The 13,699-nt window shown below is 41.1% G+C and overlaps 1 protein-coding gene across 1 annotated transcript; it reads left to right on the forward strand.

Moving 5' to 3' along the window:
• The first annotated feature begins 7,359 nt into the window (after nt 1–7,359).
• On the forward strand, nt 7,360–13,570 carry samd10a (sterile alpha motif domain containing 10a). Its single transcript, XM_028410132.1, has 5 exons — nt 7,360–7,662; nt 9,056–9,237; nt 12,578–12,746; nt 12,825–12,965; nt 13,334–13,570. Exons 1-5 carry the CDS (start codon nt 7,650–7,652, stop codon nt 13,354–13,356), a joined length of 528 nt encoding a protein of 175 aa, XP_028265933.1. The 5' UTR covers nt 7,360–7,649; the 3' UTR covers nt 13,357–13,570.
• The last annotated feature ends 129 nt before the right edge of the window (nt 13,571–13,699 follow it).

Genomic DNA, 13,699 nt, shown 5'->3' on the forward strand with positions numbered 1-13,699 from the left:
CTTCAAATATCCAAGTCCAAAGCTCAGCAAAAAGAGTCATCAAATAGAGTTAGTATCAGAAGCACAAAAATCAATGTAGGGCAAAAAAACACCCAAAATATTCCTCCTTATTCACATGTGGAAGAAATCTTAAAACACACAGAAAAAATGCTGCTGGAAAAAAAAGAGTCTCTGCAATGCAACCTTTTCTGGCCGTGTACTAAGCAGAATGCCACCCTGTGAATGTTGACCCTGATGCTGGCTGTGGGTGTGGTGGACTCTGTTTGAGTGACAACAGTCCACTGTGAGTCTGGGGGACTACTACTAATAGGGCCCTGCTGGAACTATCTGCATGTCTCCTCCCACTCAGCCTCCTCAAAGTAACACCAGAGTGACACTGGAGGAGAGACGTGAACCCTCATCAGCACTGTTAGTTATTCCTGCAGTGTGCTCTGTGGTATTTATAGAAAATACTGTTTTTATTATACATCTACTCTGAAACCTGCTTCTACCAATCAGAGCAGCAGCTTAAGTCCCATGAACTATTTTCCCTTTGATGACATCATAGCAAACTAGTGGAGAAATGGCATCATCACTAGAAGGTACAACACCAAGCCTTGTCCCAAAACAAGCACACTTAGAAGGAGCTGACATTTATTTATTTGCCCTTCATGGGATAAAGAATAAATATTTTATATGTAAAAAGAGAAACTCAGTGAGTGATGCCTGAATCCCATTCAGCTTTATCACTTACAGGGAATCCTGAGTCACAGCAGCACAGTTTCAGGATTTTAGTGGGAGCCATTTATCTAACTGCAAAGACTAGTGCTGCTCCTTTACCTTTGGATCATAGTGTCTGCATGAAAATCCTGTTTTTAATGATGCCATTGTATCTGTAGTCATCTACAGTTTCCTTCCATTAACCTCATGAGTAACACACAGTAAATGGCATGTCCACATGTATTTTGTTAGTAATTATTGTGCCAGTAATTGTTTGAATTAAACAAGTAATATGGGGTTAAACACTGAAGTAAAGTGATAGATGCAGTAATTAGGCCTTTCATTAAAGTAAATGTTTTACAGTGAACATGTACTTTTCATAGAATGTGTTTGAAATGTGTAGTATTTTATTGCTCAAAGATTGAGAGTAGGTAACGCTATAGGACTAATTTTACTCTCACTGATTATTCAGTCTGAAGTGTGACTTATGAAACCTAATTTATGAGTAGATTTGCTGACTCTGCAAACCAATGGTGTTGAATAATTTAAATGAAGTAAAAAGTACAGAATTGATTGTCATGAAGGAAAAGAAAAAGCAGCATAATATAGAAAAATGCTCAAGTGTCCCAGTGTTAGTTACCATGTAATAAGAGATAGATGTAAAACTGCAGAACCTTTGATTTTTCAAGCTAGAATAACAGAACTGAGATGATATTGTTAGGATTGTGTGAAGACCTGGCAGCCTGTGAAACATCTTGGACTCTTTAACTTCACACATGCACACAGACACAGTTTAAACTCTGGACCTAACAGCAAACCTCCAGGAATGGGAACAAACAAAAACAAATGCTCTGTGTTAAAGGCTGTGACGGTACACACCCATGACTGAGAGCCATGCTCCACAAGCCCACACATTCATTCACAACACCAGCCTTTGTACAGCTTTTTGGTAAATTCACCACCCTGAGTGTAAAAGCACGCCTGGCAGCTCCACTCAGTCACAGCTGGGACAGCTTTTAGTGTTACCAATTTCCAACAAGGGTGAAATAATGCAAGCTTTAATCTGACAAGAAGTACATAAACAAAATCAAAACATTACATTTTGGCTCAACACTAAAATGACATTTGACTTTTCTATTATGTTGTATTAAGACATGTAGCCTTAAGAATGAGCATCTAACTCAATTATAATGTAAAATCTTTAAACATAAAACACTACACTTCTCAAGGCTGCCTGTCATAATGCAGTCTAAAGGAATGTGTGTGAGGATGGGGCAGACAATATATCAAACTCCCTCTTCCCCTTTTTACTTAGAAATGTGCGGTTGTTTTCAGTTTGAGGCTCTAAAAGAGGTCACATTGTGCAGCAAAAACACAGAAAAGATCTTGTAAAAGTATAAGAAATGTAATATTTGACAGCCACTGAGCTGTAATAGGGCTCTTATGGCTTCAGATATTTCACTACACAGTGACTGTGGACAGAGGAATTCACAACCAGCAAAGAGGATATACTGTCAAGTCCAATGCTGCAAACCTTCAAGCAATTATATTTACATTTAATATTTCAGCTTTACACATATCGGCTTCATTATCAGGGCTGGCTTATATGGACGTGCCATCATTGCTTCCTGTCACATGACCTCATTAAGAACAAGAGTATCACTGTGTCCATTATTTTTCTGGGATCGTTTGATTGACCTGTTTTAGAAGTACGCTCATTTCCTGTATCCTGTTTATTCTGAATCCCACCTCTTATACCTGGAAACACCCGCATTGCTGCAGATACACAACAGTGTGTGTTAGCTCCATATTCTCTGGGAGCTTTTTAACACTCTGGATTTGTAAACAAGCTCTCATTGTGTCATGTGAAACATGTTGCAGAGCACACGGTATCCAGGCTCAGACTGGAGCTCTGGTACTGTGGAACAAGTGCACCTTTATTCTGCAGAGCGGTGGTGGCTCCACCCTGAAGTTTTCCTTGAATGGCATCACAGACTTACAACTGTTTTAGCTTCCACTCACCTGTGCGTCATAATGCTTATGTCAGGCCTCTCGGCATCACCACATTATAAGCAGGGTGAGGCCCAGTTTGACTGTGGAACCCTGAGTCTCTGGAAGTCTGTGCGACATATGGAGGGCTATGTTTCTGTTTATCCCGGCTCCTTATTTTTCTATTTAATTTTAACACCAGAGGTCCGAATTCTGAACCAGCCTGTAAATCAGTCAGCTAAGTTGGTGCATTCCAGATGTGTGTAGCTTTGACTGAGCTGCTCCCAACAGTGCAGACAATTTCTTCTAATAGTTAATTTAATCAGACACTGAACACAGTTGTTTGACCTGCTACAAGTTATTTTGTCAGCGGCTCTGAAACCTTATTAAAAAATTCACATCTTTACTGTGGATACAGTCCATGCAGCTTTTATTTATAAGGACAACTAAACTATTTTATGTTTTTTGCTAGATCAATTAATCTCCTCTCGTATGTTCACAGCCATGTAACAGCCATTACGTCCTGAAACCTTGTTTCCTGTGCCGGTGTAGGCATCATTATATTCAGAAGAATTCACCCATTTAAAAAAAAACAAAAACAAACACTGGTCTCCCAGAGGTCTCCCATTTTGGCACCCAGGGCCCAACACAGCATTTAAAAGCTCATGTTCATGACTAAAAGTTTGAAATGAAGTGGTGAAACATCTCCAGTAAACACTACACTATGAGTCCTGGTTTGCCTTGATTTCTACACACTTGTGATCATGCTCCTTCTTTTTATTTGAAAAGGTAAAAGATTTGAGGAGGCCTGGTCTAAACAAACCTAGTTTGGTGGCCACATGTGTAGCCTGGGGTCACGGCACACTTAACATGTCAGTGAAGAAGTTGAGTGTGTTTGCTGTTGCCAGACTCCTGGCAGTGTGGACACAACTGGAGACAGGCAGCACACAAACACACCCACACACACACACACACGGTCCACGCTGTGGAACCTGTTTATGCCAGCTACAGCCTGTTTTCTTCCTGATAAATAGCCCAATATAAATTTTCTCTGCAGTCTGCTGTTTTTTTTTCTTTCTTTCTTTTTTTTTAACAGTTGCTTACATGTCTCGGTGTTGATTTATGCTTTCTGGATCCACTTCAGTTTCAGTTTAACTGAACTGAATTATTACTCCACAGGCTTTATGGTAAGGTTCTCCATGTGAGAGGGGAAAACAAGGTTACATTGTGTAATTGTAAGAATAATAATTAGCATGTTGGTTCATACAAAGTTTGGACAAATGTCACATGTGATTTTCAGCAGTTTTTACATCATGTGGATGCTGTGGTTGCTTATATTGTAGACGAATCAATAATCCTACATGTGATGTTTGTTACAAATTGCTTTTAGTAAATAGAACAGTTTGTCAGCATAGACTAAGACTGCCCCCTTGTGTCAGGTAAGCATCGCCTCTGTTTTTCTCTTTCTAAGGACCTTGTTTTTTATCAATTACAAAAAAATATCTGCAGTATCTGCAGTAGTAGAAGCCCTCAGCTCTGTCTGGAGGCCATGGTGATAAATAACAGTCTGGGTCAGATTTTTGGATCACTGTGGAACGTCCATAAAACATGCGATAAAAAAGAATTCCTCAGTTAAACATTAAAACAAAAGGCAGCTGCTCCGATGTGTCCCATAAATATTTGAGGCTCTTTGATGTGCTCTCCTGTGGAAACTATTAATTCAAGCGGTCCCTTTCATCTCTTAGCACTCAAACCAGGCCAAATGTACCCGTGCTTAAAGTTTAAGAGGGCCCTGATGCTGCAGTCTCTGTTTTCCCCCAGCAGCTCAATGCCCCCACTCTGCCAATTAAAGTCGACCCATTCAGCAGGGTTTATGGTCTCATGAGCATTTTATAGTGTAACTGGGATAAGTTATGATGCGTGACCACTGTTTTGAAATATATATATATATATATAAATATATACTAGCAGTGACTTACAGATTACTGTGGGTAATTCAAAGCTTGATTTGGGGAGGATGGCAGGCAGATGTCAGCTAGTGTGCAATCATTTCAAATAAACATCACCCACATGATGCAATTTCAGAAGCTGCAGGGAACTCCGCCTTACATCCATTCTTGGCAGCTTTTTATTCTAATAAACCCACACAGAGAGCAAGAAAGTGAAATCAGGGCGCACGCCATTCATCACAAACTGTCATTATTTTGAGCAGCAGTGTAGGTCTATAAAGTGGATCCTTCACCTTAAAGAAGCATTTCTTTCAACATCAAGAACTTCTGCAGAAACTTTTCTTTTTATGTTAAACTTCTCTCTTAAAATGCTTTAAATAATCCATTTAAGGGAATGTGAATAGCTGCAAAAAGTTAGATGGAATGAGACTCTTTAGAAGATGTTAGCTTAGCATAAAGTCAGGAAACAGAGGGAAATGATGCTGCAGTTTACTGACGCATGTAAAGGTCAAAGTAAACCACAACTTCACAGATTAGGATAATATGATCTATGTTGTAGCTCTACCGTGTAGTTTCACTGTCAACAGTTGCCAGTGTTGCCTAATTTATTTGCATAAAGATCTCTCTAGTCTTCACTAGGGGGCAGTATACATGTTTGACTACACCTCTACCTATAACAATAGTTGCTATATTTGGATTTTTTACCTAAAACAAGTCATTAAAAGCATCATTTTTTATTTCTTTTTGGGAATTTTTAAGGTTTAGCAGTCAGAAAATGCCCAGTGTGTGTGTCCAGTGGCCTACATGTTACTTCACAGATCAAGCACCTGCCCTGTTTAATATTTCAGGCTTTAGGTTGTACTGTCATCTCTTTAATCTGCAGGACAATCTGTTTTTTTAGCCTGAAAACGAAGAACAAAAAGAACCCTCTCCATTTCCTCTGTGCTTGTTTCTGTGTGATAACGCAAACAACTGCAGTGTCATATCTCAGAGCGACTTTTGTTGGCTGATCATTTTTAGATTTCTGCCAAACTGTTTGAAAACCAGAGCAGCCCGCTTTAAAAAAAAACAAAAAAACGTATGAAATATTTATAAATATACCGATGAAAATCACAAAATGTCCAGACCCTGCAGCAACAATCCCTCAGTGACTCCCTGCAGCTACAGCTTAAAGCAGCGGATAAATAAATTCACTTTACCCTCTTTTTATGGATTTATGCTAGAAGTGGGTGCTTCATGTAGCAGATGAGGGTGTCTTGAAGTGGCCTAAAACACAGTGAAGAGCAGCAGCTGAGTTGTTATCACACTCTATCACATTCTGAGAAGTTGTTCTGACTAAACTGCATTTATAAAGAACGTTGATAACATTGTGAGCATTGTGAGCTACCCCTTGCCTCTTCTTTTAGGTGTGGTGTATTGACAGACAGTGTATTTTACATATATATTTGATGATGTGTTCAGAGGTCAGAGAGGACGTCCTACTGAACTGAGAGGGATCCCATACACTTCACACTGGGTATTGAGTGTGAATCTTCTATTTTCAGTAGCTTTTTAGTTTAAAAAAGGACATTTTAGGGGTCAAATTTCTTACATGTGTCTCCAATATTTTCTTTTCTATCATGCATGTTGCTCACAGAAGGGCACAGAGTTACATAAACACTATCATTTTCCTAATGGGGAAGGGGAAACTAGTTCCTATAAACAATGACTGAAAAAGGCAGCATAGTGAAACATATATGAGACATGAATCACAGTCTTTTGGATGGCAGTCTGGTCTCTATGGTTTACAGGCTTTGTCTTTATATTCAGTTTTACTCCCACATCTAATCCACCCTAAATATGGTCAATAGAAATCAACATATTCTGTTGCATTCAGTGTGATTACAGATATCTGTTTGGTGATCAGAATCAGGGTATTATATTCATATAAATGTAATTATCATCCCCACTGGTAAAATGTGGATTTGGGTTGGACAGAAAGCATCTTTTGAACAATTGTCTTCTAAATAGAGGTCAGTAAAGTAGATCATTATTATTATGTTAAATGGGAAAAGTGGGAATTATTCATAAATGGTGACCCACTTGTACTTTTTCATTTCCTCGTTATGTTTTTTGCGCAGTGATGCATTTTTAACGATTTTTTTTGTTGTTACGCTTTTTGTTTCAATTTGTTTGGAGTTACCAGAAACCAAAAAGAAAAAACAAAGACAGGCTCATGATTTCTTTCTTCTTGATCAGATTTGTTTTGATGCTGATATGCAGGAGGTCAAAGGTCACGTTATTTACAGATAATCTTTACTGTATAAGACTAAATGTGATCGATAAAGTGACTCTGAGGCTGCTGGGTGCATTAACGGCGCTCTCTGATGTATACACCCTGCAGTTCCTTTGCACAAACCACACAGAGGGTCCATCACAGAGAGGGCGCACAGAGCTCCCTTTCTTTAAGAAAAGGCGAAGGGGAATTCCTTATGGTGGATGCTGCAGCGATGAGAAGCCTTTTCATCCGGCTGTTTTCAGAGTCTCCACTGGCTGCGTTAATTACAGGGCCCGGGGCTGCACTTTGAGCTCTCTGCGCTCATGCATGCTCTTGAGAAAAAGCCGCGCGTCTGATTCTCACGACACAGATAAAAACCACACACAAATACATGGGCTGCGCGCGCACTTGCACGCACATGCCCGCGCCCGCCGCCTTGAACCAGCGGAACCAGTCAGCCAGCTGCTGGGGGACATTCCTGTCAGTCTTCACAACAACTTCACCGCGCACACGCACATCGTGGCGTTTACAGAGACGTGAGGAGGTTTTAAGATTTGTTTCCCAGTCGGACCATCGACAGCAGTGGAGAGGATGTGGGACGTCGCTTCTTGTGCCGAACCTCACTGAAAGTTTTGTCGGTCAACGAAACGCGCGCAGAGGAGGAGAGGTGGACGCGGCAGGACCCCGCAGCCTGTGTGTCGGTCACATGAGATGATGGGAGGCTTTAAGTAGAATTATTCTGACACAGAAGCACCATGGCTGTGGACGGTAAGAAGCTTTAGGTTTTTTAGAGGACATTTTGGATCACGCACATGTTCGTTAGTTTAACTCATTAGGCTACTTACCGGACCCGTTTATCGGGTGTGTTACAGGTAAATACTCCAGCACCGAATGTAAATTGAGTTTGTCTGTTGGGTAACTTCACCCTCGGTGTTATATCAACGCCTGGATGCACATTAAGGGACCATTAAGGAACAGGGACAGCCAACGGGGCGGTCAGCTGATGGTCAGTGGTGCTGAAACGGACAGCGCTCAGCATGGTGCTGGGGTCAGCTTTGTGCATGGACTCACAGAGGAAGATGTGGAGCTTCTTCTCTGCTTTGATTTCACACAGCTTCAACAAAAACATCTAAATTAAACATACAGCAGACACTTTACATGACAGCACTTTCCCTCCCAGTGCTGGCACTTTGTATGTGTTATGAGAACTTTTTCCTCCTATAGAAGGAAGATGCTGTCAAGGGGGTCTTAATTATGCATTTAAACCCATGAAAGGGGCACATCTGTGTTTACAGCAGCCTCCTGGGTGAGTTAGACTCCAAAGGAGGGTTCATATGTACACAGTCTTGGTGTAAAGCCTCAAAGAAAGACAAATCGTTCAGTTTTATTCATAATAACGTGGTGCTGCTGGTTTGCCTGGCGATTGCAGGACCCGGTTTGGCTCTTCTCTCTGTGGGAGACAATGACTGACAGAAAGGAGAGGCACAGAGCTATAGAGAAACGAAGACTCTCTTTCATCTCCTCAAAACTTTGCCCCCCCCTAACAGCCTCCCTGGTTCTGTCCTCCTTTTAAATTCTCTTAGTCAGCTTAGATATTGAAAATGCGTGTTGACACACACACAAACACAGCTGCACACATATCTTCAAACACGGTAAGAAAATCCTTTCAATCTGGCACATGAATCTGTAATGACCCGTGGCTTGCTGCCAGACTCTGTGCCAGTAACAGCGTGTTTACTGTAGTTCCACACTCTCTTTAATTACTGGATGTTGGGTAGCCACCTGCTGTTGAGTAGGCTTGGATGTCTGCCTACAGGCCTCCTTGTAATGATGAGAAAGTGGCCTGTCTCACAGCTCCGAATCTGGCTTACAAGCTTTTTTACACAATAATTGCAGTACCTGATCATTGGCTTGTCCACGCTTGGAGAACTGAGCGTCGTCATGTGCCTGCTTAGTGTCAACAGAGCAGGTCCCAGCAGGTTTTTCATAATGAGATCATCTCTGAATGGTGGGGCGTCCAGATGAGTTCAGCTCTGGGTTTTTGTTTTCAAAACACACACAGTGAGGGAGGTTTTTTTTCAGTAGTGCAAGTCTCATACTGTTTTTAAGTTGTCAGCATGTCTAATCATTAGTTTACCTACCCTTGCCTTTATCTATGCAGCTGCATCCAGTTTCAGTTTCTGCAGGCCAGCTGTGGAGTACAGAGCCCTACCCGAGGACTTCAAGCACCAGCTGAGTCGACGGACAGGTGGGAACCTAACCTGGCATGATGGTCGCGGACAGAAAACTGCAGGAGGCCGAACTGTGAAGCTGCTTCAGCAGCCGGGCACCGAAGCCCTGCAGGTACTGAACACAGCAGCATGTTTGATCACAAACCTGGTGGACGTTGTGATAACCCCCCGAGGTCTTCCTCATTGTAGACAATAAGAGAGATAAGTGTCTTTCTGCTTCATTAAGCGTGATGATATTTGACACAAGGTATTTGCAGTGTTGCTTAAAAGGCAAACTGAAATTGGAATGTACTTTTTCAATGAACTGTGTACACACTTAGTTTGGTCAAACAGGTTAGAGTGTGTATGGGTGCTAAAACTCATCTGTTACATAACTTCAAACATTAACTAGGTATGTGCTGTTAGTTATTGCTACACTCCTTAAATTACCTTGGAACATACGGCATCCTGTCTTGATTTCACAGGAATACCATAGACAGACAGCTGAAGGTAGCCAGGCCCAGGCCTTCCTTTATTAGGTGCTTTTCCACTGCAGGAACCTGATCAGCCCATTCAGTCTGTCACCATTGTGGTGTAGAGTCCACCAGGCTCATGAGGTGATGTAATAATTCACAAGACTGACTGTAACTTCAAGAGAGCTGCAGTGTTGTCAGTGCTCAGCGGTGTGTCTTATCAATAGGTATCTTATATTTTTCCTCCCCTAAGAGAGTTTTTACAGGTTGCTTCTGTGACAGCCTGCATAACTGTGCAGGATGCCCTGGAACGACCTGGTAGTTCCTTTGTTTTTGTTTCTGTGTTCTGCTGTTTTTGTTTTGACCTTCAACTTTAACTGGAAAGGAACTGAGAGGAAGTTGGTAGAAACACACACACACATACACGCTGGTGTAGGGTTGTCTAAAATAGCCTGCTAGTTCCTGCAATGGAAAAAGCACCTGTTGTGGGACAGACTGTATTTGCCTGTATCTATGTGTTTAATGTTTCATCGACTTTTTGTATGTCATTTTACTGTTTAAATGATCTGTTGACAAGCTGCACGATCCATCACAGTAACAACAAGCAAACATGCAGTCCAGCAGCATTCAGCTAGCAAGACAAAAAAAAACTCAATAGTCTGATGGATGTTTTGTATCACTATTGGTAACATATCTAAGGTCTCCAGAGACTTTTTTAAAAGCATGCCCACTGGCTTGTATGTAATCTGTTTCTCTGTTACCCAGGCAGACCCAATCTGATCTTATATGTGCTTTAAAAATCACTAATACATATATTTATTTTATTTATATAAGTGATTAGAGAGCACATGCAAACAGCCTGCACGGCACACAGCAACTCTTCTCTCAGATTTCTATAGAGCAAAGTCTGAAAGAGAAGAATCACAGTCCAGCTAATGTGACCGGTCATCATCCATTGTTGCAAATGGGCACTTTGTTAGCAGAGAATGGAAGTTGCTCTCTCCCCAGCGGGTTGGTGGCCTTTTAGGCCTTTTAGCTCCGCTGTAAATAGCACACGTCTTCCAACACTCGTACTCTGCTGCAGCATCGCTGTGTCTGTCTACTGACAGCAGACACAAAAAGTAGTCTGATACTGAACTCCTGATAGTGTTTAGTCTGTGGTTAGTGTGGCTGGATAATAAACAATATGCCTTTTTATGGGTCTTTCTATGTGAGGCGTCATCATACCCATATTTCCAGCAGCTGTTTAAATTAAAGTTTTTTGTTATCTGATCCAGCACAGCCGTCAATTGAGACAAACCATGTATGCTGTCAACTGGCCTCATTTAAAGCCCATGGTTACAAGTCACAGAGCCCATGCTTTTGTCTCCACCCTCATGAAAGGCTCTTTAAAAGGCTGTTATGAGCTGCAGCTAAAGCTGCAAACATAGAACTGGGCTGGGCTGATAACAGAGTCGTATACAGTGCATTGTTTGTTTGCTTCAATCCTCTTGGATGCACATAATGTAGCGGTCGGGTTATTTTTGTCTCTAGGAACATGAACTTAATCAGTGTTGTGTGTTTGCGCTTTGACATGTGTTTCAGAATTTTCACTTCTTTCAGTTTAATTTATTTATTTTTTACATGCTGTTCACTCTGCAGCAGACTGTACCAATCATTATTTGGTCGTTTCTGTAGAAACTGTACATTCAGAGCAACACAGTTTACTGGTTACATTTGATAGGAAACGGATTCACATCTGTTTTAATAATCCGATTGTCATTTGTGTCATGTTTTTTTAGATAAAAAAATGAAATTATATATTGGGTATTTGCTCATTTACGTCATTTTATTGGACAAAAACAACAAATATTTAAATTGAATCTCCAAAATAAGACTTTTTAAGGTGCTGCCTTCTGGTCAACAGAGCTGCACATAAACATTCCAACACTGATAAGTTACTTTACTAGATTTATCTCTTAAAATGCTATGTTATTCTATCAGTGTCATCAGTTCACATTTTGCCCCACTGACTCTTAAATGTAAGCCAGCCTCTAAATCTTCCATCTGAGAAAAAGTTGAGTTGGAGAAACTGCTAAATTTTTCAAACTGATGGGCTGATCAAAGGCCTGACTACATTGCTCCTCCAACGTTTCAGATCCTGTACATGTATAAATCGTCCCCGAGTGCTCTAATGAGTTTCAAACTTGTGCTTATAGGGGACTAATCTCACTAAAGAGCAGGCATATCTATGTGCATGAGTTGGACTGGGAATGTTTAGCTTATAATCCTCCCAGCAGATCTTTGATTAATCAGCAGAGGTCACGCATCATGTAAAGTATTTGTGGGTTTGTTTATGCTAAAGTGACAGCACTGGATATAAGAGTCAGCGCTTTAAAGGAGCCGTTTGGCAGGTTGACATGCTCATTTTAGCTGCTTTTCTACATCAGTTAATTCCAAGCAGCAACCTCCAGGGCTGAGAAATGAAGCCCAGGCGGACAATAACTGCAGTTCACCCTGCAGCCTTTAGGGGCTGGCTCCAAAAGTGAGTCAATCCCCATAAACTCCCATGTTAAAATGGCCAATTTTACAGCAGATTACAACATATTTACAGCCAAATGTAAAGGTTTAAACAAAATATTCTCACACGTTTATGAGGTCGCATAATTATGGATGTGACCGCTTTGAGTGACAGGCGAGAACACCTCATTGCCTGTACTTGGAGTTTAGGCAGACGTGGCAAATGTTGCAGCCTTCCACTGAGAATTAAAATGGCTGTTCAGTACCCTGGGGGGTGACATCTTGGAAGCTTTGTTATATCAGCATTATAGTTAGTATAGTTATATACTGACTAAGGTTGATTCCTCTTAACCACTAATTCTGGTTTTTAAGTCCTTATTATTATTTTGTAGCTTTACCATTTTTATCAATACAGTGAGAAAGCAGCATCTCCAGAAATGTCAGAGTATCAATAAAGTATTAACATCTCTGTATGTTTTTTGTGTCTCTGCTTATTCACAGTATCGATCTGGTGACAGTTATGGAATATACCACACAAGCCCGACCCAGCCCAGCCTGATCCGCCCCGTCGTGCTCTGGTCACAACAAGATGTTTGTAAATGGCTAAAGAAGCACTGTCCACACAACTACCTGACATACGTGGAGGCGTTCTCCCATCACGCCATCACAGGTCATACGGCTAATGAGTAAAAGGTGGATTTAAAAAAAAAAAACATTAAAAGTGAAGTTGGTTTCTATCATCTTACAGGCCGAGCATTGCTACGTCTGAATGGGGAGAAGCTGAAGAGAATGGGTTTAGTGCAGGAAACGCTTCGGCAGGAGCTGCTGCAACAGGTGCTGCAGCTCCAGGTGCAGGAGGAGGGACGAAACCTGCAGCTGCTCAGCAGAGGTGAGGGTGTGTTTTTAACCCTTTCACAGCAAAACATTAGCTTACTAGAAGTTTTTTGACACTTGAGTGTTATGACATTTGGCAGATGTTTTAGTAAGATGATTTGTACCACCTGTCTGAAGTGTTGGTGCCTACAGTTAAATGACACACACTTAAAAACTATAATTAAACCCACAACAGTAATCAATGAAATAACCAACAACAGCAGTCATGTCTGTCCTTCTGTGGCCTGTAACTGTAATTTGTTAGGGGACAAAAAAAAGTAACAAAAAAAAAGGATCATTTAGTCTTTTATTGTTTTGATGTGTTCACTTTGGACACAGCAGGCACCTGTAAGCTCTCTCCATCCATCTCTCTGTCCTTCTCAGGTTCCTTTGGAAATATATCGTAGCTGGAAGACACCGTGGAACTATAAAAAATCCTTAAAACTCTAATGTGAATCAAACCTGTGGGAGAAATGCCTCCAGTGAGCAGTGATGCCTGGAATGCTGCTGGCAGCTGTTCATTCTCTATGTTTGACACACAGACTGACTCTGAACTGTGATGGAAAACAAGCCTCGTGACAATCTGCTCTGTGATGAATTACTGTCCTCTCTGACTGGCTCTTCCTCTCTTTTAAGTAAATAAAAATATATGAATATCATAGTGGGTCTCTTTTTTTTTTTGCTTGTGTGCATACTATGCATTACTCTGCTCATGTGACGATAAACTGCATTTCCCACAATCCCTCAGTG

This window comes from Parambassis ranga, chromosome 7 (assembly GCF_900634625.1).
Source record: "Parambassis ranga chromosome 7, fParRan2.1, whole genome shotgun sequence".
NCBI lineage: Eukaryota > Metazoa > Chordata > Actinopteri > Ambassidae > Parambassis > Parambassis ranga.

What these genes read in the sequence shown, in the direction of transcription:
- samd10a (XM_028410132.1), top strand. An exon ending in CGGGCACCGAAGCCCTGCAG is followed by an intron (nt 9,238 to 12,577) that starts GTACTGAACACA and finishes GCTTATTCACAG; the next exon opens with TATCGATCTGGTGACAGTTA. An exon ending in CCTGCAGCTGCTCAGCAGAG is followed by an intron (nt 12,966 to 13,333) that starts GTGAGGGTGTGT and finishes TGTCCTTCTCAG; the next exon opens with GTTCCTTTGGAAATATATCG.